We start from the raw sequence: 26,616 nt of genomic DNA on the forward strand, positions 1-26,616 counted from the left end.
TTGAATTTGTCCATTGATGTGTTTCATAAGCCAATATATCACTATGACACTGATGGAATCCATATTCATGATCATTGATAGATGGTAGGTTTCTAGATAGTTTGAGTTGGTAGTTTAATGGATTTCTTCATTATTTTAGATCTAGCAGAAGTAAGTTGAATGGGATGATAATTGGATGTGTGAAATAGGAAAGTGTAAAAAGACCTTTTACCATAGAAGAGTTTAAAACACCTGTTGTACCAGATCTCATCCATTATGAAATGCTTAAATATCTGTTAGCAAAATCTGTGGACCATCTACTCTTTCTATATAATAGAATCTTTCTGCAGGAGAACTTTCTGATTCCTGGCATAAAGAAATTGTGTTTACCTTTGCTAAGCCAGGAAAAGATCCCAAAGTCCAGTTTTTGTGCCAATAAAATCAAAATCAAATCAAATCAAACCCAAAGTCCAAATTAATTCCCATCCTATCGTTATAACTACATATCTGTGCAAAATTCTGAAGAGAATGGTCAACATCTGCATTATGTGGTATTTGAAAGTAAATGGCCTCTTTTCCAGAGTGCAGTGCAGCTCCAAAGAAATAAATCCACTTTGGACCATTTAATTAGTTTAGAAACAGCCATCAGAGTTGCTTTGTTAAAACAAGAAAAATGGTGTCTATGTTCTTTAATATGGAAAAACATATGACACAACTTGGAAATCTGAAATTTTAAGATCTTTATAGCATCATCCTTAAAGTGTGTCTTGTTTTTTATTTAAAACTTTTTATCCTATCGTTCCTTCCAAGTTCGTGTAGTATCTAATTTCTTTTTCTCTCTCTCTCTCTCTCTCTCTCTCTCTCTCTCTCTCTCTCTCTCTCTCTCTCTCTCTCTCTCTCTCTCTCTCTCTCTCTCTCAGCCCTCCTGCAAAATGGAGGGAGTACTCCAAGGATCAGTGTTTGTTACGTTTTTTGCTATCAAAGTGAATTTCATCACAAAAGAACTTACTCAAACTGTAAACTGTGTCTTCTGTGTTGACTATTTCAGCATATTTTCTCAATCATGCAACATTATGATAATTGAGAGACACTGTAACATGCCATTGATCAGCTGAACTCATTGGCAACAAACAATGGCTTCAGATTCTCACTGCAAAAGAATGTTTGCATATATTTTTGCACAATCATAATCTAAACCCTGAATCTGAACCGAGGCTTGGACAAACTGCTATTTCAGTAGTACCTGAGACTAGATTTTTGGGGCTTGTATTTGAAAAAAAGTTGACCTTTCTAGAATGTTTCCATCAACTACATGTAAAGTGCATAAGAGGCTTAAATATCCTACATGCAATCTCGTGTAATTCTTGGGTTCCAGGTATATGCATCTGCTAGACTCAATGTGCTCTGATGGCTGGATCCTGTCCACAGTCTGATTCACATTGCCTGTAGCATTTTGAACATCCCCTGTCCAGAGCCTCTACATTGAAGCAAAATAACCATCGTTATCGTTTTGTTAGAAACATTTGTCTCTACAGTATGCTTTCAAACTGAATACCTGCCGGACCACCCTATGTGGACACCCGTGTTTAGCCACACTAAAAAAAATCTGTACAACACTTGCCAGATTGCCAATCATCCAGTTGGTATTCATATCCAACAGCTACTCAGAGATTTGGACATCATGATAGACAATGTTGCTCCATCACCAAGGTGACCCCTTCCTCCCTGGCCTGCTTGTGTTCCTGCCTGAAACTCTATTCAGTACACTGACCTGAACATTCTGACTTCTTGGCAGTCTACACAGATCGTTCGAAATCAGGAGTGTCTAGGGATCTATAGCTGTCTTCCTGGATACTATGATATCCAAGCAGATCCCCCCCGCCGAATGCAGCGTATTCGCTGCAGAGCTGGATGCAATTTAGCTGGCCTTGGATCACATACAAACCCACCACCACCACCATCAAAAATGTATTATGTATACTGATTCTCTCAATTCACTGCAGGCCTTGTCATCGATGAGGTTTAATCTTCATCCAATCCTGTCATGGGTACAGCAGAGGCTACACTTTCTGCTGGATCTCCTGCCACTTTGGGATCTTGGGAAATAATTTAGCAGACACCACAGCCAAATCATCAGTGAGCCTTTGTAATTCTTACCTGTTAGTCCCTATACAGACTACAGACAATTAATACAAAGGAAACTAGTTTCCCAGTGGAAACGCTCATGGCATGGGCCTGTTACAAACAAGTTATACAAAATTAAGCCTACAATCGAACATTGATAGTTTAGTCAGCACAGGAACCATAAAGAGGAAGTCGTCCTTGCTTGACTCTGCACACGGCACAGTCATCTGACACATTCTTTTCTGCTGAGGGCCAATAATCCTCCTGCGTATTATTATTAGCCATATGGTGTAAGGAAGCCTGAGGCTTATGCTGCACCAGCCAAAAAAAATTTCTGTGTTACCATGAGAGAGAGAGAGAGAGAGACTCAGAAGTAGAAGGGAATCACAAAGGAAGAGAAGAATGATGATATCCAGCTCAGAACCCTGGGTGTGCCAAGCCCATACTCACCAGATGTGAGCCCCTCGGGTATGAGCACTTTGACACAATTTTAACTGTCATACATATTATCGAATGTCTGGATTTTTGAAATTCAACCTTTTATGAGTTAATGCTTTAAACCATCTGACTGAACCCTATACGGCAATGAAATTTTATCTGACAAAGATATGTCCAAAGTAAATATGTATGCAGACATACACTGGTGTTCAAAGAAAGTGCATCACCCCCTTAAAATTGTAATTGTCATCCGAATAACGTAAGTATATGGCAATATTTCTTAAAAATTGCATCAGATAAGATTGCCATCCGTAGGTAATGACATAATATTGCATTAGCTGTTACTTTCAGCTATATAAGTGCTCTACAAGAGTTGCAGTCATTCCTTGCTTGCGTCAGGATGGCAAGTTACGAGCAGTTGACACCACAAAGAAAGAGTGCTATTGTTGCTTTACGTGAGAAGAGGGCGCCTCCGTAGCCAGGTGGGAAGGAGCAGCAGTGCATAGAACACGCTTCTTGATTAGACCGGAGTTCAAGCCCGTCACCACCAAATACGGAGGATGCGGAAAGGTCAGGGAATGACCATCGCATATTCCAGGAGCAATATGGCCTTAGTTGCTAATGCTCCTAAAAACCAAATAACAACAACAGCTTTACGTGAGGAAGGATGTTCTTCCCGTCATATTGCTTATAGAGTGTCTTTAATCAGTCGACAGTGAGTAGATTTCTTTCCAAACTCAAGAATACTGGTTCTGATGATAGGAAAAAATTAACGGATGCAAACGAGTCTACACCAAAAGGACCGCATTTTGAAGCGCTTATGTTTTAAAAACTGTAAAGCCTCTTCATCTGAGCTGAAAAGAGAATGGGAAAAACATATAGGAGTGGTAGCAAGTGCAGTAACAATCAGAAGACTCCTCCTCACACAAAAAAAAAATGAAAAAGGCCCGACTAATTTGGTGCAGTGAGCATGTCAAATGAGCAGTGGAAGTCAGGTGTATTCTCAGATGAGAATAAATTCAACCTGCATGCCTCTGATTTGAGATAAATGATTCGCCATAGACGTGGTGAAGAATACCATCCAGGCTGTATGGTGTCTATATTAAAATTCCCTACCAGCCAAATGATATGGGGGTGCATCTCGTATCGCGGAATAGGTCACCTGCAGTTTATAAAAGATTCCGTAAATGCCAGTGGCTACCTGGCTATATTGGAAGGCAAATTGATGCCAACCATGAGAGACCATTTCAACCTGCCAAGTAACTATCTTTTAGGATGACTCTGCTCCTTGTGTTCAGGCAAAAAAATGTAAATAGGCACTTCTGTAGTTACTTTAGCTTCATTTCTGCATTAGAGGTTTGCCAGTAATGTATTTACATTTGTTACAGGTGAAAAAATGGTTGGAAGAAGGGTCCATTACAACTGTTAACTGGCCAGGAAACAGCCTGGACCTGAATCCTATAGAGAACTGTTGGCATCATTTGGAATCTGCAGTTGCCAGAAAGAAACCAAAGACCCTGCGTGAACTTGAGGAAGCTATAATTCGTGTTTTGAACTACGAACTATCAGTTGATAGTTCGTAGTTCCAAATTTGTTTATGCTTCAGAAATTGATCTTGTCAATGCCTCAACAGTGTGCTGCTGTTATCAGGGCCATAGGCAGTTCAACTAAATATTAGTTTGTGCCTGGTGAACTTTTCATTTTGTTTTCCATTTAAAATGATTAACTGAAGAAAATTGAGGGCTTCTGTAAGCATTTCAGCCATTGTTGTGTTTACCAAAACTGTTGTATAAAGGTTGCAAATGCTCATTTTGGAATATTTTGAGAGCACCTGTCAAATATTACTTAGTTTTGACCTAACTATTAATAAATATCTTTTGTTTATATTTCTATTTGTGATGCTAGTCACTAATGTAACATACCATCGCGAAAAAGGGTTAGAAAGGTGAAATTCCTAGGTGATGCACTTTCTTTCAACACCAGTGTATATAAATGCTTTTTAATAGTCATCATATATACTTCTGTTTTTTTTTACATATTTTTACCTCGATTTTAATTTTTTGTACATTTTGACATTAGTAACCTATATGTAGCTTATTGCTGTTTTTTATATAACTATTTAATTTGGTACATCATAGCCATAGTTGCTCATAAACCAAAAAAATTAAATAAAATTTAAAAACTTGAACATGTCATCTTTGTCACATTTTAAAACAACAGTGTCTGCTAAATATGCTTAGAAACAACTGGTAACAGACATCACAGTATTTGTTTATCCAAGAACTGTTTATTGATATTTGAAAACACACTGTATTATAAATCTGCAACATAAGGCCTGTTTTCTTAAATATAATTTACAGTTAATGCTGCAACAGATTTGACAAAATCCTACTGTCCTAGACTGTTATGGCTACTAACAGGACAGTCCATATGTAGCCATAAGGATCTAGGATCGTAAACCATTATTGTGAAATTGAATTGGCTCTCTTAATATATATTTAGTATTTTTATTCATCTGATCAAGAAACTTTACTGAGGTGAGCAATATTGCCATAATTGTCATAGTGGCAACTTAGCTTTCTTTCCCCATTACAAAACTATCTAATCTTTTAGAAGCTTATTACTAGCAGCTCTCTATAATGTTAAATTTCAGAAATCTGGTAAGTCTCAAGGTTACCAGATTTACAAGGTTGAAATTCATACTGGATACTAATTTTATTGTGGATTTCATTTTATTGTATTAAAAAATCTTATGAATGCAGTAATTCACATTGATTCTTGAATTACTGCATTTAAGTATTTTTATCCCTGCAGAACTGTTGGAATTGAAAGAACTAATCCAGGAGGCAGAGGAAAAAAAGTTTCCAAAAAGTGAGCTACTTCAAGCTGTAATTACTTCTGTAGAAGAAGCAGAAAAATGTGCTTCCTTAGCCCAGCAGTTGCTTAGTAGAAAAGTTAGAACTAGGTAAGACTGTGCATCTGCATATACAAGGTGTGGTTAATAAATAACGAAAATGTTACAATAAAATAAATATAATTAAATATTTCATACCTTACAAGTTATCCCCTTCAAAATAATTGCCTTGGGCTTACACACACTGTTCCATATGTTTCTTCCAAGCACAAACTTTTCTTGAAGGTCATCTTTAACACTTTTAACACTTTGGTAATTTTTTTTTCTGAATGTCTTATGTACACTTTTCAGTTTGAGGAAGAGAAAAAAGTCATGAAGTCTGGAGAGTAGGGTTCCTGTTCTCACACAGGGATTTGTGGGTTTTTTTTTTTTTTTTTTTTTTGGCCAGAAATTGGTGAACGGAGCATTTTGATATTCTTTTTTTTTTTTTTTTTTTGTACGGGGGATTGTTTTGTCATCCATTGCATTGACTGTCTTTTGGTTTCTGGATCATACTGAGTCTGGATCCTCTTCAGTTTTTTTCAAAAAATATTCACACACTTGGAGTCTGCTTATTCTTTGATCTTCATTCAAACTTTTTGGCACCAACTTGGTACACTCTTTTATCATGCCTTAATTTTCAGTTAAAATTTGTCCAACTGTTTCTTTGTCCATATTTGAGTTCTGATGCAACCATTCTCATGCTTATATGACAAATCACTTCTAATTGGTGTCCTTACCCAGTCCACATTCTCTCTTCCTTCTAAAAATCTTTTATGTCATTCAAACATGCAAGCACTTGACATAGTATCTTCCTCATAAACTGGATGTAATTACTCATAACTTTCAGTTGGTGTTTTCTTTAGTTTTGTTAAAAATTTGAGGGTAATTCATTGTTCGATTCTTTTGTTGGTCATTTTTCCCCTCACGCTGCAAAAACACAAGGTAGTGAAAACCAACCTCACTGCAAAGCAAATGAGTATGTTGGAACAAGACTTTGTTTCACAGGTGATGTTTAGTGGTTGAGCATGCAGTCTCGTTATTTAATAGCCACTCCTCGTGTATATTTAGTAACCAGATATTTTGTTTTCTATTTATTGTCCAAATTTTAGGTACGATGTGCCAGGATGAAACAGAGTTGCCAAAAACATTTTGGGAGAACTGTTCATATAATTAATGTCTTCTAACATGATAGTACAACATGAAGAATTTTTGTAGGCACACAAAACTCCCATTTTGTATCATCAGGCTTATACGGCAAAACCTGTTTGATTCGAAGTTTGAAGAACCAGAATACATTTATTTTGATTTAAATAGGTTTGATTGAAGAATATGTACAAATTAAGTACATTTCATCATTAATTAAAAAAAAAAAAAAAAAAAAAATTTTTTTTTTTTTTTTTTTTTTAGTCAAACACTCTTATTAACACTATGCAAAATTTTCATTTCAAATATTAATCTTAATTTCATTGGGGTAGATATTTATGAGTAGACACTTATGAGCTACTTTAATCAGTATTAGAATAATAACAAGATTGCTAAGTTTTATTTTTGCTGCCATTACTAGTCATACAGTCTGATGTATCGAAGCTGTACATTGTAATTGGAAATGCATTTAATACATTTAATGTATTTACATTTTAATACATTAAAATGTTAATATACAATATAGCACTTATTTTAACATTAATATGTTAAAATAATAATTTTTGTTTTGTACTCAAAACGCTCATTGGTATGATTTTTTGTTTCCAAATTGGAAATATATACACAATGGAAACAAATGTTTCATGGTATTTTCTTACCACTTCTTAATTTGACTGCAAAGACAGTAACTGAGGGTTATTATTATAGAATTCTTAAAAGTTTTAGTAAATCAATCTTTGATCTAATTGAAGAATTTACTTTAAGGGTAATTTTGTGTAATAATAACAATAATACGTAAACATTTACCAGCTGTCTTTGCAATAACACAAAAGATTACTTCAATAACACTTGTTGATTTGTTTATGGGTAAAACATATATATACACTGCGGTTTACTTAATCTAGATACTAGGTGGTAGCTTGACAAGAGTTTAAGGGATTATCTTTGTACAAAGATAGATATTTTTTGTGAAACATTTTACAAAATTTTTAAAAAAAAAATGTTATTTTTTGTATAAAGATAATCTCCTAGACTCTTGTCCACCTAGAGGAACAAAAGTTAAAAGCCAGGCATCTTCTTACAGCATTGCTAAAATTTATACATTAAGTTTGCTTTTAGCATTAATTAATTATGTAGTTTTTATAAAAGCAACAACATCTGCATCATCCTTTATTCATGTATTATTTATACAGTTTAATTTGGCTATAACAAGCACGGAAATAACGAGATCATGGCTGTAATGAGCAAAAAAGCCACAATGATTTTAATTTACGTGTATTCTCATACAATTGCTCACTGTTATAATGAGCATACTACATGGATATACCGTACAAATTTTGTTAACCAAGCAAACATTCTTAATTGCTCGGGTAGTCTAAAAAACCCAATTCTTGGAATAGACAAAAATGAAAAGGGCAACTTAGCTTTTATGACCACCCGCATTGGATTAGCGTCCAGTTTATTACCTTGTCCTTTCGGGGACAGGGACTATACAATAGTGCATTGGTGTTCTGCTTGTTGCATTACACTCTTTACAGATTGCCTTGTATTCACTGAACTATAACCTGGCAACCCAAAGGTCGTGGGTTCGATTCCCGCCTCTGGCTTGGATCAATGTACTGGAAAAACCTTGGGAGGTGCATTATGGCCACAGAAGCCTATGCGCCAACAACTACCAAAAAAAAAAAAAAAAAAAAAAAAAAACTGAACCATAAATTAATTTCAGGACTTCTAAGAACTTTGGTATATAGATCAATTTGCTGTAATTTTAAAATAAAATTAGTTATAAACGAACCCTTCCTTTGGAAACATGTCTATTAACAAAAGAAAGTGTCTCTTGATTCACGATAAAGTCAAAATTATTTGTGAGTTAGACCGTGGTACAAAAAATGTTGAAGTATGTAAAAACGTTTCTTTGTCCTCTTCAACAGTATCGACATTGTGGAAGAATAAACATGTTTACATATTGGCACTGGAAAAGAACATAACATAACTGAAAAAAAAAATTTTTAGAAAGTGCAAGGTTTCAAACTTCAATGAAGCATTGCTTCAATGGTTCACTACACAAATAAATGCTGGATTTTCAATAGACAGCCTGATCTTGAAGACTCAAGCAAAAAAATTTGCTAAATGGTTGGCTGAATCAATTTAAAAACCGAATGCACGCATATTAGTACAAATAATATTATTATTATTATTAATAGCCATATGGTGCAAGGAAGCCTGAGGCTTATGCTGCACCAGAAAAAAAAAAAGTTCCCGAGTTACCCTGAGAGAGAGAGAGAGAGAGAGAGAGAGAGAGAGAGAGAGAGAGAGAGAGAGAGAGAGAGTGAGTGAGTGAGTGTCAAAAGTAGAAGGGAATCACCAAGAAAAAGAAGAATGATGATATCCAGCTCGGGACCCTAGGTGTACCAAGCCCATACTCACCAGATGTTGAGCCCTCGGGGTTAATATATGTAGGTATATACTAATATTATTTTTTTCTCTCTAATATATCTTTTGTTTTTTGAATCCATCTTTTTATCAAGTTATTGAGAATTAAATAAAAATAGGAGATAGACTTAACTCATCACTGATATAGTGAGTAATGGTTATAACAAGGAAATTTTATCAGTCCCTTGATGCTTACTTTTTTTAATTTTTTTTTTTAATGAAAACCCCAAACACGAAAGGTATCAAAACCTATAGTACTTAGTACCGTGCATGGGTTGAAGGAGAAGTAAGGGGGGGAGGGGGATGCCGGAAACTTTGCTCTAGAGACTAAACATGGGTTTCACCACTTCAAGCCTCCAATAAGCAAAGTGGTGGTATTTCACCGGTTGATGAAAGTCATCTACCACTACAATTATAACCAATTTAAACTGTATATATATTTTTCTTTCTTTTCTTTTCTTTTTCTTGGTGTTATCATTATGTTGGTTCTGAAACATCAATATTAATGCAATATATTAGTGTATTGAAAGTGACTGTTATTTTATTCATAACCCATTTAAGAATTTCTTTTGGGTTTTAATAAACCATTTAAAATCATGACATAAATATACATAGTTAAGTATCTAATTTTAATTAATTTTGACTATTCATTCTCTGTAATGTTTTTGTAATATATAGATACATGCAATAAGTATATTTTGTCTTCTGAACTTTCAACTCATAGACACAACTACAGGAGTTGGGTTTCCTTTTATATTTTGAAGTACACACACACACACACAGAGAGAGAGAGAGAGAGAGAGAGAGAGAGAGAGAGAGAGAGAGAGAGAGAGAGAGAGAGAGAGAGAGAGAGAGAGAGAGAGAGAGAGAGCGCGCGCGCTCCTTCAGTGAGGAAACATTTCCATTTGAATGGTTGCAGAAAAAAAATTTTTGCAATCTTCCCATTATATAATTACATATATGGGCAACTTGTCTCTGATTTATAAACATTCAATTTGTAAACTGCTTCTCAGACATCTTGTTTGTAAATTACGAGATTACTGTATAAAGTGGTCATTTAAAGAACTCTACTGTTAGCATGTAAGTGTCCCAATGCATTGTGAGATTGTGGCAGCTAGTTTGTGATGCATTCCCAACTCCTTACATCACAAACTAGCCCAAAGTTTCCCCATGGTTTATCCTTTCTCATTCAAAAAATAAATATATATCTTTTTTCTTTGTGAACCTTATTTATAAATTTTAATCGTTAGTTACATTCTGATTTTTTGAGCTATAATGTTTGGTGTATTGCTGTCTTCTTTCAGAAATCGTCAATCAAGTGATGGTAAACATGTTGCTCGTCTTGCACTTGAGGATCTGCAATTGTTTTATCAACAACTGGCCAGCCTTGCTTGTGAAATTAAGGAAGCTGTTCTTGTAAAGGCATGTATATATATATATATATATATATATATATATATTTTATTATTGTTGTATTGATAAATGTTAGTGTTTCACAAATTACCAATCTTCATTTTCTCTCTCACTTCATATTGCTTTCAATGCTGTCTCTTAATGTCTTAATGCTGTCTCAGGTGTGGCTTTGGTAATTTTTAACTGTCTCGCTAACACATTGGTGTACTTGATACACCAAAAACAGTATCATTTTATGAATTTAAATATGTATTAGAATCACAAAAGTGTGAATTTTAATAATTCCCAGATAGAAAAATGAAATTCACTTTCAGTCTCAGTCTCCATTATTTGTTTTTTAGTTAGAAAAATTGAGCCTTAAAAAATATCTTTATGGCATCATGTGCATCACAAAACACACTGGTGCAATAGCATTTTGTAGTGTTTGTGGAGCTAGTTTTTTTATAACAATGTTTCTAATGTTCTTTGATTTTAGTATACAATATGCTGTCAGAATTAAGAATAAAATTTTAAAATTTCCCATTTTAAGCTTCTTACTGCCCCCCCCCCCCCCTAAAAAAAACTTGATTAGTGAAGTAAAGACATTCTGAGCTCCCAACTTATTTCCCTGTTGTTGTTTTTGCTTGCATGCCAGAGGATTTAGCAGAGATTAAAGTTTTAAACAGAGTTAAATTGATATAATGTCACTCATGTCACTCAACATGTCAGATGTTGATCATCCATTATACAGGGTGTCTCAAAAATATTGGTACAAACGTTTAAGGGAGGTAGGTAACATCTAAAGGAATATGAATTGCATAGGAACCCATAACCAGAAACATCACGGGAAAGTAGTAGCAGAGGCACAAGAAGCAGAAATGACACAAGACAGTAATTAGTGACAAACATTTATTTGACATAATATTAACAATGGAGTATGAGATGGATGCATTTCATGATGTTACAACAGATGCTCAAAGGTTCCACCACGAGACGCGATGCATGCGTGACACCAACGCAGCATGGATTGGCAGACGCGGCCGAACACACCTGGAGTTTCTTTGACAGTAGCAGCAGTGCAGACGAGTCTCGCCACGAGATCCATTTCCATCTCCACAGGCGATTCATACATGATAGATTTGAGCCCCCCCCCCCCCCCACAGAAAGAAATCAAGGCTTGATAAATCAGGTGAGCGTGGGGCCAGGCAACGGGTCCACCACAGCCAATCCATCGACGCCCAAAACGCCTGTTCAAATGGTCACGAACACACCTTCCATAATGGGCAGGCGGCCCGTCATGTTGAAACCAAATGTTGCGTCACATTTTCTGGAACATCGTCGAGTAACCCTGGTAGAACTTGTTCAAGAAAGATCCAATATTTAGCGGAGTTCATACGGGATGGTAACAGGTATGGACTGACTAAGCAGTCACCGACCATACCTGCCCACACATTTATTGCGAAGCGATGTTGTCGCATGGGGGCGCACACCGTGTGGGTTGTCATGAGCCCAAACATGAGTATTGTGCTGATTGAATAAGCCTTCCCAAGTGAAATAAGCCTCATTCGTGAACAAAACATAAGGTGGAAAATTCAAGTCTTGAACACTTTTTTGGAGAAACCATTGTGCAAAAGCCACATGTGCAGGATGATTTTGGGGAAGCAGTAACTGAACCCTTTGGAGATGAAAGGGGTGTAAGGAATCGTGGTGCCAGGCGCGCTGTACACTGCAACGAGACATTCCTAAGGCAGAGGCAATGGCACGTGTGCTGGTAGTAGGGATTATTCTGGACGGCATTCAACAGACTTTCTTCCATGGCAGGAGTTCGTGTCGAATGTGGTCTGCCCGCACTACTCCTGCTACCTCTAAATGACCCATAATCGCACAAATTTTGATGCACACACGCAAACAAACGGTGGTCCAGTACACGTCTGTCTGGGAAGCATTCTCCATAAATTTGTTGAGGTTCTCGTCCATTGTCCTCTGCTAATCCATACACTAGGTGCATGTCAGCCAGCTCACGGTTCGTATAACGATGCATGCTCTTTGTGTGGCGACTACTGCTTAAATGAGTAAACCAGAAATTTTACCTCTCGTGGACTGATGAACAGCGCAGTCTACCGACGTACGGTGACGTTTCCAGTTATGGCTTCCTATGCGATTCACATTCCTTTAGATGCTATCTACCTCCCCTAAACGTTTGTACCAGTATTTTTGAGACATCCTGTATGTCTTCATGTTTGTTTTGATAGAGAATGTTAGCCTTCTTCATATTTGTGAACTCCTTTTCTCCTAATTGTTGTTTTAAATTATAGTGCCTCAGTTATTTGAAAGAAATTTATTAATTAAAAGATATTTTCACTCATGTTATATTCAGAATTTTTAATACAGTTGTAATAAAAATGCATTCCAACAATGATTTCCAAAGTGTGGTCTGTGCTGGGATTTTCAGTGGTCCGTAAAACAAAAAAGGCTCTGGGTGCCAAACAACTCTGTGATTGGAAAAGCAGTTTTTTTTCTCCTGTTTTCTCTAAAAAGTAGATTTTGTCTTACAAACTGTAAGCAACCTCTAGAAAAGTAAACTGCCTTTTATTTTTTTCTCCTGTTATTAAAACTACCTTTAGCTGTTGTTGTTTGGTTTTTAGGAGCATTAGTGACTAAGGCCATATTGCTCCAGGGATATGCAGTGGTCATTTCCTGACCTTTCTGCATCCTCCGTATTTGATGGTCATGGGCTCGAACCCCGGTCTAATCAAGAAGCGTGTGATACACACTGCTGCTCCTGGCTACGGAGGCGCCACTACCTTTAGCAGCACTGCTCATGCTTCCCTGTGAGAGAATTGGAAGGAAACCGGGGTAGGAAAGCCAGCCTTCTCAGGAGTAAAAGGAGCAAACATTGATATAAATACATATACATCATACAGCTCTCAATATAATACTGAGTGTCATGAAACTGATCATGACTGTTTACAAAAAAACCTAAAAATTTATTTAAGAAAACTTTTAAAATTGTCTTGTTAAGGTCTTGGTGACACAGAAGCCTATGGTAGATATAAGCTGGTCTGTAATCAATTCACAAAGGAGGTTAGGCAGGCGAAGGTAGATTGTGAGAAATCTTTGGCAAAGGATACAAAGAAAAACAGCAAAGAGTTCTTTACTTATATAAACTCTATAAGGAAGAGGATGAATCAGATTGGATTAATCCAATCTGATGAATCAACCAAAATGCGCCGACCGGACTAGCCAGGTGAGTAAAGTGCCTACCTGGCAACCCAAAGGTCGCGGGTTCGAATCCCGCCTTGGGCTTGGATCAAAGTACTGCAAAAACCTTGGGAGGTGCATTATGGCCACAGAAGCCGATCCGCCAACCAAAAAAAAAACAAAATGCATGTGCTTCCACTGTCCTACAATAAGTTTTTCCCAGTTACATTGATAGCTTTGAATAAGCACCTATCTAAACCACATTTAGTAGACAGTCCAATCACAAATTCACACAACATTATTCCAGGTCATCAAGTAAGAGTAATATAATAGCCATATATATGTGAGGAGGGAAACAAATAATTTTCTTCCCTCCTGACATAGGTAACTATCAGTTGACCTTTGAATTTATTTAAACTCTCAGCCTCAACTACCTGTGAAGGCAACCTGTTTCAGAAATCAGTGACTTGCTGGCTAAAAGAAAACTTTCTACAATCTAGCATAAACCTCTTTCTCTATAATTTGAATTTATGCCACTGAGTTCTGGAATTCTCTTTAACAGTGAAAATTCCACTTTCATTCATTTTGCTAACCTCTCTCAGAGCCTTATAAACCTCAATCAGGTCACCTCAGTGTCTGTTTGCCAATCTCTGTATCCCGCATATTTGGATCTTTCTTCATATGGTCACCCTTTTGCTAATCTCACCGTGTGAGTTGCTTATCTTTGGACCTTTTCAAGAAGCTCATTGTCTTTTTTCAGATGAGGTCTCATACTTGAACACTGAACTTGAAATATGGTCTTACAATTGCCTTATTCAGTGGGACTATGACTATAATGTTCAATCAATCATTTATGAAAGGACATCACATGACGTTTCTGGCTGGCTGTTTGCGCTGCTTGGAAAACTTCATATCTGCCCATATTATAACTCCCAGATACCTTTCTTCCTCTACTGTTTTTAATTCAACCACAAATTGTGTAATTTATTTTGGAGTTTCTATTCCCCGAGTATAAGACCTTGCCTTTTGCTGTATTAAAACATAGCTGCCACTTTTCAACCTGTTCAGGTCATCCCAAAGGAGCACTTTTTGGTACTGATTTCTAAACACACTACCAATCTCTATGTCATCTGCAAATTTTGACATCAAGACTTATATCCTGTTGTTTGATGTCATTTATGAAAATTCGAAACAAGAGTGGTCCCAAGAACCAATCTTTATGGGACTTTACACCAATGTGAGGAATATCTTAATCAGGGACCGGAACGTGACTAGAGACCATAATGTCACAGACTAGCGACCATAACGTGAATTTATGAACTAGAATCATTTATAACCGTGAAAATTTTGTCCTCATTCATTTTACTTTTGCCTCTCGGAGTCTTAAGCACCTCAATCAAGTCTGCTCTAAGTCTCCCACATATCCGAAGTCTTTCTTCGTATGGACACCCTTTTGCCAATCTCACCAGGCAAGTTAACCATCTTTGGACCTGTTCAAGAAGCTCGATGTCTTTTTTCAGGTGCAGTCTCCACACTTTGAACACAGTACTCCAACTGTGGTGTAACAATAGCCTTATATAGTTGGATTATGACATCCTTATCTCTACTAGCAAATGTTCTATAAATCATCGATAGGACACCACGGGCCTTCCTTGCAACCTGTCTACAATGCTCGGAGAACTTCATGTCTGACCATATCATCACTCCTAAGTCCAGGTGTAAGACCTTGCATTGTGTCTTTCAGAATGTCATATCTATTTAAATGTCTCTGTATCATTGACTAAGATTTTCCCTACTACTGAAGTCAGATTAACCGGTCTGTAGTTACCAACTTGACTCTTAGAGCTGCCTTTATGTGTCAACGATATATTAGCACTTCTCCAGTCCAAAAGAATCTTCCCCACGTCAAAAGATGCCCTCATAATTAACTTTAATGGTTCAATACATTCCCTGGCAGCCTCCCCCAAAATCATTGGTTATATGCCTTACTTGCCTTTATTTTCAAAAGTTTTTCTAATAAACAGTCATCTGTAATTTTGAAATCACTAATTTCATATAACTCAGCCTCACTTGTGCAGCCTCTTCTCAGCATGAAGGGTCTTTCTTCAGAAAAGACAAATGCAAAGTAGCTGTTCAATTCATCCACATCAGCTGGTTGTCTAAAACTTTCCCACACTCAGTACACAAGGGTCCGATCTGATTTGCTTTTTTCTTACTTGTATTCACATTTGTGAAAAATTCCTTGTCCTCATTCTTTACTCTCTTAGCCAGTGCTTTCTCATATGCAACTTTCGTCTCTCCAACCTTATCTGTGATACTATTACAAATCAACTTGTGGCTGTTGTAGGCTTTCATCGCTCTGTAATTGCCATGCTGTCTTTTCATCACTCTGTAATTGCCATGCTGTCTTTTTCTGCTCTACTTGACCAGTCAGCTTTGCAGTCATCCATTTTGATGTCCACCTCCTCCTGCATTATTTTCTTAAAGGTATGTATGTAATCATGATTTCTGTGATTTTTGCTTTAATAGTATTCCATAATTCAAATGTATTCACCATCTATTGGCAATCTGCCCAATTCACAGATGCCATATAGCACCCTTAAACTGTCAAAGGCTTCTCTTTTGAAATTAAAACCTGTGCCTTTACCTCTAACTACTGCAGCATCTTTCTTCATCTTCCAACTGATGATTGCATGATCGCTTCTTGACAGTAGTTCCTGTACTTTAAGCCCTGTCATGTCATCTGATTCATTAGTAATGATAAAGTGAAGAATATTCTCGCCCCTAGTATTATCTCTGACTTGTTAGTACAATTAATAATCTTTGGAAAAAAATTTTTAGAAAAATTTTTTTCCAAAGATGACTTCCCACCCCCACTTATTCCATTAAATCTGGGGCAGATTGAAGTCACCCATAAGACATTTGTGCTTACTTATATTCCATTTTCATTGAGACATATTTTTCACAATTTTCTGGTCTGTAGATTATTTCCACTCTCATTATACCTTTGCTTCCAACTAAATCATATCGCATAGATTCCGTGCTGGCAGACGTAACTTCAGACTCATTAAAAGCTCTTTTTACATTCAGGCTGCTTTTGATAAGAAGCTGACCCCCCACCCACCCTAAATATATATATATATATATATATATATATGAACAATGGTTGTATGAACAATGATACTTATATGTGAAGTGCCATTAATCGATGGCAATCTACAATTAAACGAATATATATACTGGCGCGTATAATGTACAATTGGCCTAAAGGCAAAATAACAATGGCATTAATGCTGCACAGAAGAACACGCAAATCTTATAGAATACATAAATCCAAACATAATAACCACATAATATTTACTCTGTTTGTACCCATGCATTGCTAAAATGGCTACTGGGACAACAGAAAAGTTAGAAAGAAATTAAATAAATATATTAAAACCGATATATTAGGATATTGATAATAAAAAACGAAATAAACCATCATAAAAAAATCATACATCTAGGTATCACAGTACATGCATAACGGGCCTTAAAATGTATAGGCCACCTGAAATGAAGATAGCCTGGTCTAGGCTGGCTTGATTGCAGGGTTGTATGAATAATGATACTTATATGTGAAGTGCCATTAATCGATGGCAATCTACAATTAAACGAGTATATATATATATACCATAGTGGAATCATCATCTCTAGTTTCTCTGAAATCATGTTTCTGTTAGCCTTATTATGTCAGCATTAGTTTGTACTCACCAGTAATTCAGATTCAGCCATTTTATTGACACTGCTCCTAACATACTACCCTTACATGCCCTTGAAGAGAGGAACTGCACAGAGGCCATGTGCTGTTGAAGTAAGGTGACATTCACATTCTGTGGACACTGACAAATACTGCTGATGAAGATTGATGAAGTTAAGAAACACTGGTCATAATGTACCGAAGATGACAAATGAAGAGCAAGATAAACACGGACAAGAACAAAATTGAGTATACTGAGTTATTCAAAGCCATTAGAAAGAGACTCAGAGAGGACATAAGACGATTTGACACAAGAAAAGTGGAACAAGCATTGAGGGAAAACAAAGGACTTCACCACCAAATACGGAGGATGCGGAAAAGTCAGGGAATGACCACTGCATGTTCCCCGAGCAGTATGGCCCTAGTTGCTAATGCTCCTAAAAACCAAAATAACAGACAACATAACAACAAAGGATTTAAAACAGCAGTCATAAGCAATAACATAAAAAGAAAAATTACACTGAATCTGATGAATAGTAACGGTGTACTTATAAATAGCAGAGAAGGCGTAATTCAAATAGCAGAAGACTACTATAAAGTATTATATAAGGAGCAACGGAATGATGCCAGCAGTGGGGAAAATGGATCACAAATTAGCAGCACATACAACATACCCTATATCTTTCTTGATGGGGTAGAACATGCATTGAAGAAAATGAAGAATCAAAAAGCTGCAGGTGAAGATGGAGTTATTAAAATTAGGAGGAAGAGACATGACACAGAAACTGGCAAGACTCTTCACACAATACATTAGGAAAGGGGTGATGCCCGAGGAGTGGAATAATGAACTCATAATTTTGCTGCATAAAAAAGGAGATAAATCAGAAATGAAATTATAGACAAAATTATCTTGTTGTCCCCCCCATCTACAAATTATTCACAAGGGACATTACTAACTAACTAGAAAAATACTTGATGAGAATTAACCGAAAGAGCAAGCTGGCTTTAGGAAAGAATTCTCAACTATGGATTACTTTCACATAATATCACAACCAACAGAGAAAGCAAATGAATATAAAATGTCATTATGCCTGACATTTGGGGAATATGAAAAAAGCATTTGACTCTATACAGCATAAGGCAATGTGTCAAGCACTGGAAAGATAAGGCCTAGACACCCCTTGCATTATGATTTTGAAGAAAATATATGAGAATGCTACCTCCTTTATTAGACTAGACAAAGACAGTAGCCAATTTAAAATTGAGAAAGCAGTTTGAGAAGAAGACACAGTGTCTCCAAAACTGTTTACTGCTGTCCTTGAAGAAGCTTTCAGGAGATTGGACTGGTCGCAGAAAGGAGTCAATGTTAATGGAGAGTACCTAAACATTTTACAATTTGCAGATGAAATTATGATCATAATCCATGATCCTAAAGAATTTGAGGGAAATCTTAATCAATTATGCAGAATTAGTAAGGATTTCAAACTAAAGATGAATATGGTTAAAATAAAAGTAATGATGAAGAAGTGTGCCACAGGAAGGGATATTAGCATTAGTAGAGGCATATGATGCAAGAAAGCAAGCTTATGCAGCATCAGCCAAAAAAAAAAAAAAAAAAACACTTCCATTTTACCCCTCCGTTTGTTTGAAATACCTGTCTAGCTGAGCCTTAAATTTATTTAGGCTATCAACTTCCACAACAAGTGATGGAAGTCTGTTCCACCAACCAACTACCCGCTGGCTAAAGGCAAATTTCCGCACATCTGTCTTTCCTCAATCTGAATTTGTGCCCTCTCAGGTGATTATTCTGAGCAAGAGGAAGAATCCCATCGGCATTGAGCATGCTCAAACCATTCAATGCTTTATACACCTCTATCAGATCACCTTGCCGGTGCCTAGTCTCCAGACACTGTAATTTGCAAAACTTAAGCCTTTCTTCATAAGAGCAACCCTTTGTTCCATTCACCAATCTTGTTGCCCTGCTCTGTACTCGTTCCAGCAGCACTACATCCTTCTTGAAATTAGACCTGTATACAGTACTCAAGGTGTGGCCTGACCATTGCCTTGTACAAGGGAATAATCACCTCCTTATTCCTGCTAGAAAAATTCCTGTATATCATTGACAACACCATGAGCTGCTCTTGCAGCCCATCTGCACTGCTCAGAGAACTTCATATCTGCCTGCACAATAACCCCCAGGTCCTTTTCATTCTCTACCACTGTCAGTTTAGTACCACCGAGTTGATATTGCTCTGGGGTTGTTGTTTCCCATATGTAGTACTTTATATTTATCAATGTTAAACTTCATTTGCCACCTCTCAGCCCATCTGTTCAACCTTTCCAGATCCTGTTGCAGCAGCATAGCGTCAGTAGTGTCCTTAACAACCCTGCCAACCTTTGTCGTCTGCAAACTTGGACATTAAGCTTGATATACCATCATCAATATCATTTATAAATACAGAAAACAATAATGGACCCAACACTGAACCCTGAGGGACTCCACTAATAACATTAGTCCATGATGAACAGTGTCCATTGATTACCACTCTCTGTCTTCTCCCACTCAACCATCTCTTTATCCATAGCAGCAATTTGCCTCCAATGCCACACTGCTCCAATTTGTGCAGCAGTCTTCCATGTGCAACAGTATCAAAAGCCTTTCTAAGATCCAAATATATAATATCAAAGTTATTCCCTGCATCCAGTTCTTTTGTGACTGCATCATAGTATCCAATCAAGTTGGTCAGGCAAGACTTCCCCTTAACAAAACCATGCTGTGTCCGAGCTATAACTGATATAATCATTAAAGGGGTAGAAATTGAAAATGTGGATTCATATATTTATCTTGAGCAAGTCATTCTCTGTAAAAATGATGAATGACTGGAAATCAAGAGAAGAATAAATTTGGATGGATAGCATTCGGGAAATATAGTCACATACTGAGGAGCAATATCCCAGTTTGTCTGCTATACCACCACCATGACTTAGAGAAGCAAAACTTGGCACACACACACACCAAAAGAAAGTTGAATGATCTCTATGATTTTGACCTCTTACTATGGCATCTGCTAACCTTTTGCTTGCAGCCAACTAACTTAATTCCTCAGGCCATTGCCAAGATCAAAAATTACATCCTGTAATGGAAAGACAGAAATTCACTTTTCTCCACTATAGAAGTGTGATTATCCTAGTAGACTCGAGCATTCTGTCCAGACTTATTCTACTCAAAGCTATGGAAGCCATTGCTGCATGCTTAGTGATTGACTTTGCTTTAACACTAGTGTTGATCTGTTTTCTCCCTGATCACTTCTGTTACCATCTAGAACTCTCAGATCTGCAACTGGCATCTCCTTTTTGTTTATTGAGCCACTTTGTTTAGACACCATCCATTGTGGGGTTTCTACCATTGCAGAAAGAATGAGAACAGCTGATTGATAGACAATCCAATGTTATTGAATATGTGATCATCAGTTTATATGTATCTCCCTGCAGCATCATTCTCTCCAATAACTTCTCTTTTTGCTCTTACATCTTCAACCCAGTATAGGGTTGATAGCACTTGACAGTCAGCTCAGTTACAACCACTCTACCCAGTAATGTAGGCGCCTCCGTAGCCAGGTGGGAAGGAGCAGCAGTGCGTAGCATGTGCTTCTTGATTAGACTGGGGTTTGAGTCCGTCACCACCAAATAAGGAGGATGCAGAAAGGTCAGGGAATGACCACTGTATATCCCTGGAGCAATGTTGCATTAGTTGCTAATGCTCCAAATAACAACATAACAACAAATATATTACATACATAACATATAAAGTACCCAGTAATGTATAGAATTCAGACATTCTTTTCCGTAGCACCTGAAACATGATTAAAATGAAATTCCAAAATAGATTAAGCAAAATACCTGCACCAATTCCTTTTGATGATTATGGTATTTAGTACTATGCTATCGCCATTATAACTGAATCTGTTAGAAATTAAATTCTAATAACTGCCGAAAAATCATAGGTAATCGTGTACAAATCATTACTGGAATGAAGATTGCAATGCTCCATAAATAGAGTGAAACAGAACATGGAACTTATTCTGGAAACAGCCTACTATTACTGTCAATCTACTTACAAGAAAATTAGGGAAAAGCATGCCACACCAATTAAAAAACTAATGAGACTCCTGGATTAGAGTTGCTTCCTCAAATAATAAAACTGCTGCTGTCAGATTATTCTGGGGAAAAACTAGAGTAACTAAATCGTAAATTTATTTTGTTTTATTATCCTCTCTGGTTCTCAACTGAAATTGGCAAGAACCCTCTATCCTTGCAGAAATTGCAAATTTCCTTTGCAAACTGTGAGGTAGACTGTCAGCTGTCTACCGCAATCAATATTCAAAACTGAGCTTCTTGGCTATCTATCCTTACCTTACTCTCAACCACTTATAATGTGAAAATTGGAAAAACTTTGACCACTCATTCATTCAGCAAGGATTTCTTTACTTATATAAACTCTAAAAGGAAGGGGATGAATCTGATTGGTCCACTTGATATCGATGGTTCGACTGTTGATGATCCTGCTCAGATAGCAAACAAACTGAATGAGTATTTTGCATCTACGTTCACACATGAGGAGTTAGTAAGGTTTGAAAATGCCAGAAGGTTATAAAATCGTAGCAGGATGCTTAATGATTTTGTAATAACTGAGAGCAAAGTGGAAGAGAAATTGTTGAAGTTAAACATAAGAAAGGCACCTGGGGTTGATGGGATCTATCCACTTATATTAAAGGAGGCGGCAAAGGAAATAAGCAAACCCTTAGCCATAATTATGAGAGCATCCTTGGACTTGGGGGAGGTCCCCACGGACTGGAGATGTGCAAATATATCCCCAATTCACAAAGGGGGGATGGAAGGGTGACACGAGTAATTACAGACCAGTTAGTTTAACTTCTATTCCACGTAAAATAATGGAGTCACTGGTTAAAGATGCATTGCAGGATCATTTAGGCAAGAATAATTCTTGCCTGATAATTCTACAACAATAATTCAGACATAGCATGGGTTTGTTAAGGGAAGTCTTGTCTGACAAATTTGAATAGTTATTATGATGTGGTTACAAAGGAACTGGATGCAAAAAATAATTTTGATATCATATACTTGGATTTCAGGAATGACACTGTTGCGCTTGGAAGACTGTTCAAATTGGAGCAGAATGGTATTAAGGGTAAATTGCTACAATGGATAAAAGGATGGTTGAATGGGAGAAGACAGATGGTGGTAATCAGTGGGTGCTGCTCTTAATGGACTAATGTTATTAGTGGAGTCTCACAGGGTTCGGTATTGGGTCCACTGTTGTTTTGTATATTTATCAATGATATTGATGAAGGTATATCAGGCTTAATGTCGAAGTTTGCTGATGATACAAAGGTTGGCAGGGTTGTTAATGACAGTAATGACAGTGTGCTACTACAACAGGACCTAGAAAATATGTGTAGATGGGCTGAGAAGTGGCAACTGAAGTTTAACCTTGACAAATGCAAAGTACTGCATATGGGTAGAAGTAACCCCAGAGAATTGTACCAACTCTGTGGTACTACACTTAAGGTGGTAGAAAATGAAAAAGAACTGGGAGTAATTGTGCAGTCAGATATGACGTTTTCTGAGCAATGCAGACAGGTTGCCAGGGCAGGTCATGGGGTTTTGTCAATGATATATAGGAATTTTCCTAGCAGGGAAAAGGAGAAAAGGAGGTGATTGTCCCTCTGTATAAGGCAATGGTCAGGCCACGCCTTGTGTACTGCGTACAGGTCTGGAGGCCTCATTTTAGGAAGGATGTAGATTTGCTTGAGCATGTACAGAGAAGGGCAACAAGATTGGTGAGGGGAATGAAGGGCTTCTCTTACCAAGAGAGGCTTAAGTTCTGCAAATTGCAATGGCTGGAGACTAGGCACCTGCACTGTGATCTTGATTGAGGTGTATAAGGCCTTGAATGGGTTGAGCACGCTGAATTCTGATGGGATTCTTCCACTTGTTCAGATTACGAACCTAAGGGGCCATAAATTCAAATTAAAGAAAAACAGATGTAGAATAGATGTGTGGAAATTTTCCTTTAGCTAGCGGGTGGTTAATTGCTGGGACAAACTTCCATCTGTCGTTGTGGAAGTTGATAGGGTAAATAAATTGAAGGAAGACCCGGACAAAACATTTAGAGGGAACGATTGTGTGAAATTTTTTTTTTTTTTTTTTTGGCTGATGTTGCATAAGCTCATACACTTGCTTTCTTGCATCACAATCCACTACTACTACTACATTGCAATATTTAAACCAGAAATCATTATCTTCAATAATCACTTTTTGATCAGACTTTCACAAAACATACATTTCTTATTCTGGTATCTTATGTGCTGGCAATTCCAAAACCAGGAAAAGATCATTTGTTCCTTGAAGTTGGCTGATTTCTCTTACCAATTGCTTGAGTAAAAATGATACACCTTTGTCTCTTGATATTCGTGATTAAAGCTGAATGCAGTATCACAAGTGCTTTGTCAAAAATTATCATCATTTTTTTGTTTGCCTTGATGTAAAGAATGCTTTCAACACTATGTGACATATTTGCATCTTACAAAAGATCCTTCCAAGTTCATTATTGGCTGGCTCTCTCTCTCATACCTAAATACGAGGAATCCCTCAAGGCACCTTTTCTCAATGCCACTTAATTGCAGTAGGATTAAATCATGTGATCAAATTTTTCCCATCTCTCTTTATTTACTCCTTGATGCCAGTAATATTATCCCTTGCCTTATGTATGATATAAAATTGATATAGGTTATCCAGCGGTAAGCTAAAGTCATACTCTTCTGTAGCAAGTGCTAGGTACATCCTGAACCTGAGCTGCACTTAGCTAAACATCCTCTTTCAGTCATGGGCAGTATTTGTCTCCTAGGTCTCACTTCTGTATAAGTTAAAGCATGCTAAACATCTACAGACTACTTGCCTAAAGAAAGTGAATTTATTTCTGCTACCAGGTGGGTACCTATCAGTATATCTTGTTCCACTTCTATCAATCATAAATCAGATCTCTGTAAACTACAGCAAGTCTGCTAGGGAAAGTGTATTGGCACTCTTTATCCAACATTCTCCCCTTAGGATTGTTATAGGTGTTTACAGAGTGATTGTACCATACAAACTTTGTATTTTGCAGTATACAGTTTTAAAGTTTCTGTGGTGAAACCCATGAACCTTTGCCCAATCCAGGATAAAAATCAACTGCACAGATAAAATTCAAAATCTGTCCACTTATCCCATTTGGTCAATACAACATGATATACATTGGAAAAACCCAATAGGAGTAAACCTAAAGCAAATCAGTTTACACTTATCAGTCTACTGGCAATTAGCAGAATGATGGAATATTCATCTTGATAAAGTTTTCTAAGAGATTGAGTAAATACAGATCCCCTGCCCCCACAGACTGTTTGCATATTGTGTGAAAATTACTCCCAAAAAATGGAGCAAGCATTCTCTACAAAACGTCAATATTGAGCAACTACATACTGCTCAAAATTATTTGCTAAAATTTATACTGATAGTTTAAAGACTAGAACCATAAGTATAAATATTACTACAGTAGAGCAACAGTTTTCCGGAATAATTGATATCAGACCTCTTTCAGATAACCAAATTTTCTGGATAATTTTTCCTAAAGATGAAATAAATTTAATCTTAGATTAATTAAATTAAAAAAAAATTATAAACCAATCTTGGAAAACAGAAACATTCATCCAGGCATTTTTATGATTTTTATACCAAACAGGAAAATTAGAAAGCCTTTTTAAATGCTCTGTTTTTTTTGACTTACCGATATTGAGCACAGACAACCTATGTATTCCAGTGGCATTTATACACATAGCAATTGTAACTCACTCTTTTCTCATCTTAAAACTTGGTGTAGACATTTCTCTTTTAGTCACTAGGATTTTTCTCAGTAAAGCTTTCCATAATAAGCCCATCTCATTAACATTATAAACATTTTCTTTCTCATAACTTACTATAACTAAAGCAAACTTCCTTTTAAAGGACACTGCTGCCAATTCGTCTGTAGAAAGTTTCTCGCCTTGAATATCTTGTTCCCATATACCGTGTTGCAGTTTATAGTTTTTCAGCCAACCTCTGATTCCCTTAAAATTTTCATTACCAATTAATGTTCGATTAAAATCCAATGCTTTTTCACACGACATTGGGCCGGACACTGGTTCACCTAAACTTTGCTCTGAAGAAAACAAAAAAAAAATAGAGTGCACTCTCTAAAGTGGCATTTTCAGGTTTCGACATCATCTTTTTCCTGCTAGATCTTCCTTCACTATCCATAATCGACATATATTCTGTTATAGCATTGGAATTTTTCTTGATGTCATAAATTGTTAAAATCCGCACATTAAACTCTTTGGAGAGATTTCCCAAATTTTCAACTTTTCTAATTCTATTAATCATTTCCATATTTTTGTTGCAATGTTAAAACTACACATTTTCTTTTCATTCACATTTTAGCATAAAAAAACAGAAAAACAATAAATCGCAGTTTTGAGCCAAGTATTATTTTTACCAAACCTGGAGCTAAACTAATCTGAAATTCACTCATGGTTTCCGGGAAAACCCAGTGGTCTCTGTGATATTTTTCTAAAGCACATTTCTGAGTGTCACATAGAATTCTAGAGATCACAACCATAAAACCATTTGCAGTTTTCGGTTTATTGCGTTTTTTGTTTGTACAATCTGTTATAAACAGGTAGTAAACTCAATCTTTCACTTATAATCAAAATTCAATTTGCAAACGTGATCACTATTTTTGGAGCTTACTGTGGACTACCATTAATTAAAAAAAAAAAAAAAAAAAAAGAAGAAGAAAGTTCAGCCTTTCAAATTATTCCGAATAACCAACAGTTGTGTAGCCAAATAATGATATTAAGCTTGCTCTCAAAAAATATTTTCTATCTGTCAGTTCAAAAAAGTATAACATACCAACTCATAGTGCTCTGCTATCTTAAAAAAAAAAAAAAAAAAAACACCATCTCACCTAATCATGTATTAAAGCAACCTTTATAACTTCCCTCATGCAGTATAAGCAATGTAGTAGTAGTAGTAGTACTAATAGAAGCATGTGATGCAAAAAAGCAAGTATTATGAACTTATATAGCATAAGTAAAAAAAAAAAAAAAAGTAAAAAAACAAAAAAAAAAATTTCACACAACCATTCCCTCTAAAAATTTGTACGGTTCCTCCTTGAATT

At 36.6% G+C, this 26,616-nt stretch overlaps 1 protein-coding gene across 5 annotated transcripts in view; it reads left to right on the plus strand.

Moving 5' to 3' along the window:
• Kdm5 (Lysine demethylase 5) overlaps positions 1–26,616 on the plus strand; it is a 589,167-nt gene that overhangs the window by 320,501 nt on the left and 242,050 nt on the right. For all 5 annotated transcript variants that reach the window (XM_090384917.1, XM_090384920.1, XM_090384918.1 and 2 more), the window contains 2 exons: positions 5,356–5,506; positions 10,318–10,435. In XM_090384917.1, coding sequence (XP_090241043.1) covers positions 5,356–5,506; positions 10,318–10,435 — 269 coding nt within the window. The remainder of the gene's footprint in view (positions 1–5,355; positions 5,507–10,317; positions 10,436–26,616) is intronic.

Source organism: Mastigoproctus giganteus, chromosome 11 (genome assembly GCF_048544385.1).
Source record: "Mastigoproctus giganteus isolate SK-2022 chromosome 11, ASM4854438v1, whole genome shotgun sequence".
NCBI lineage: Eukaryota > Metazoa > Arthropoda > Arachnida > Uropygi > Thelyphonidae > Mastigoproctus > Mastigoproctus giganteus.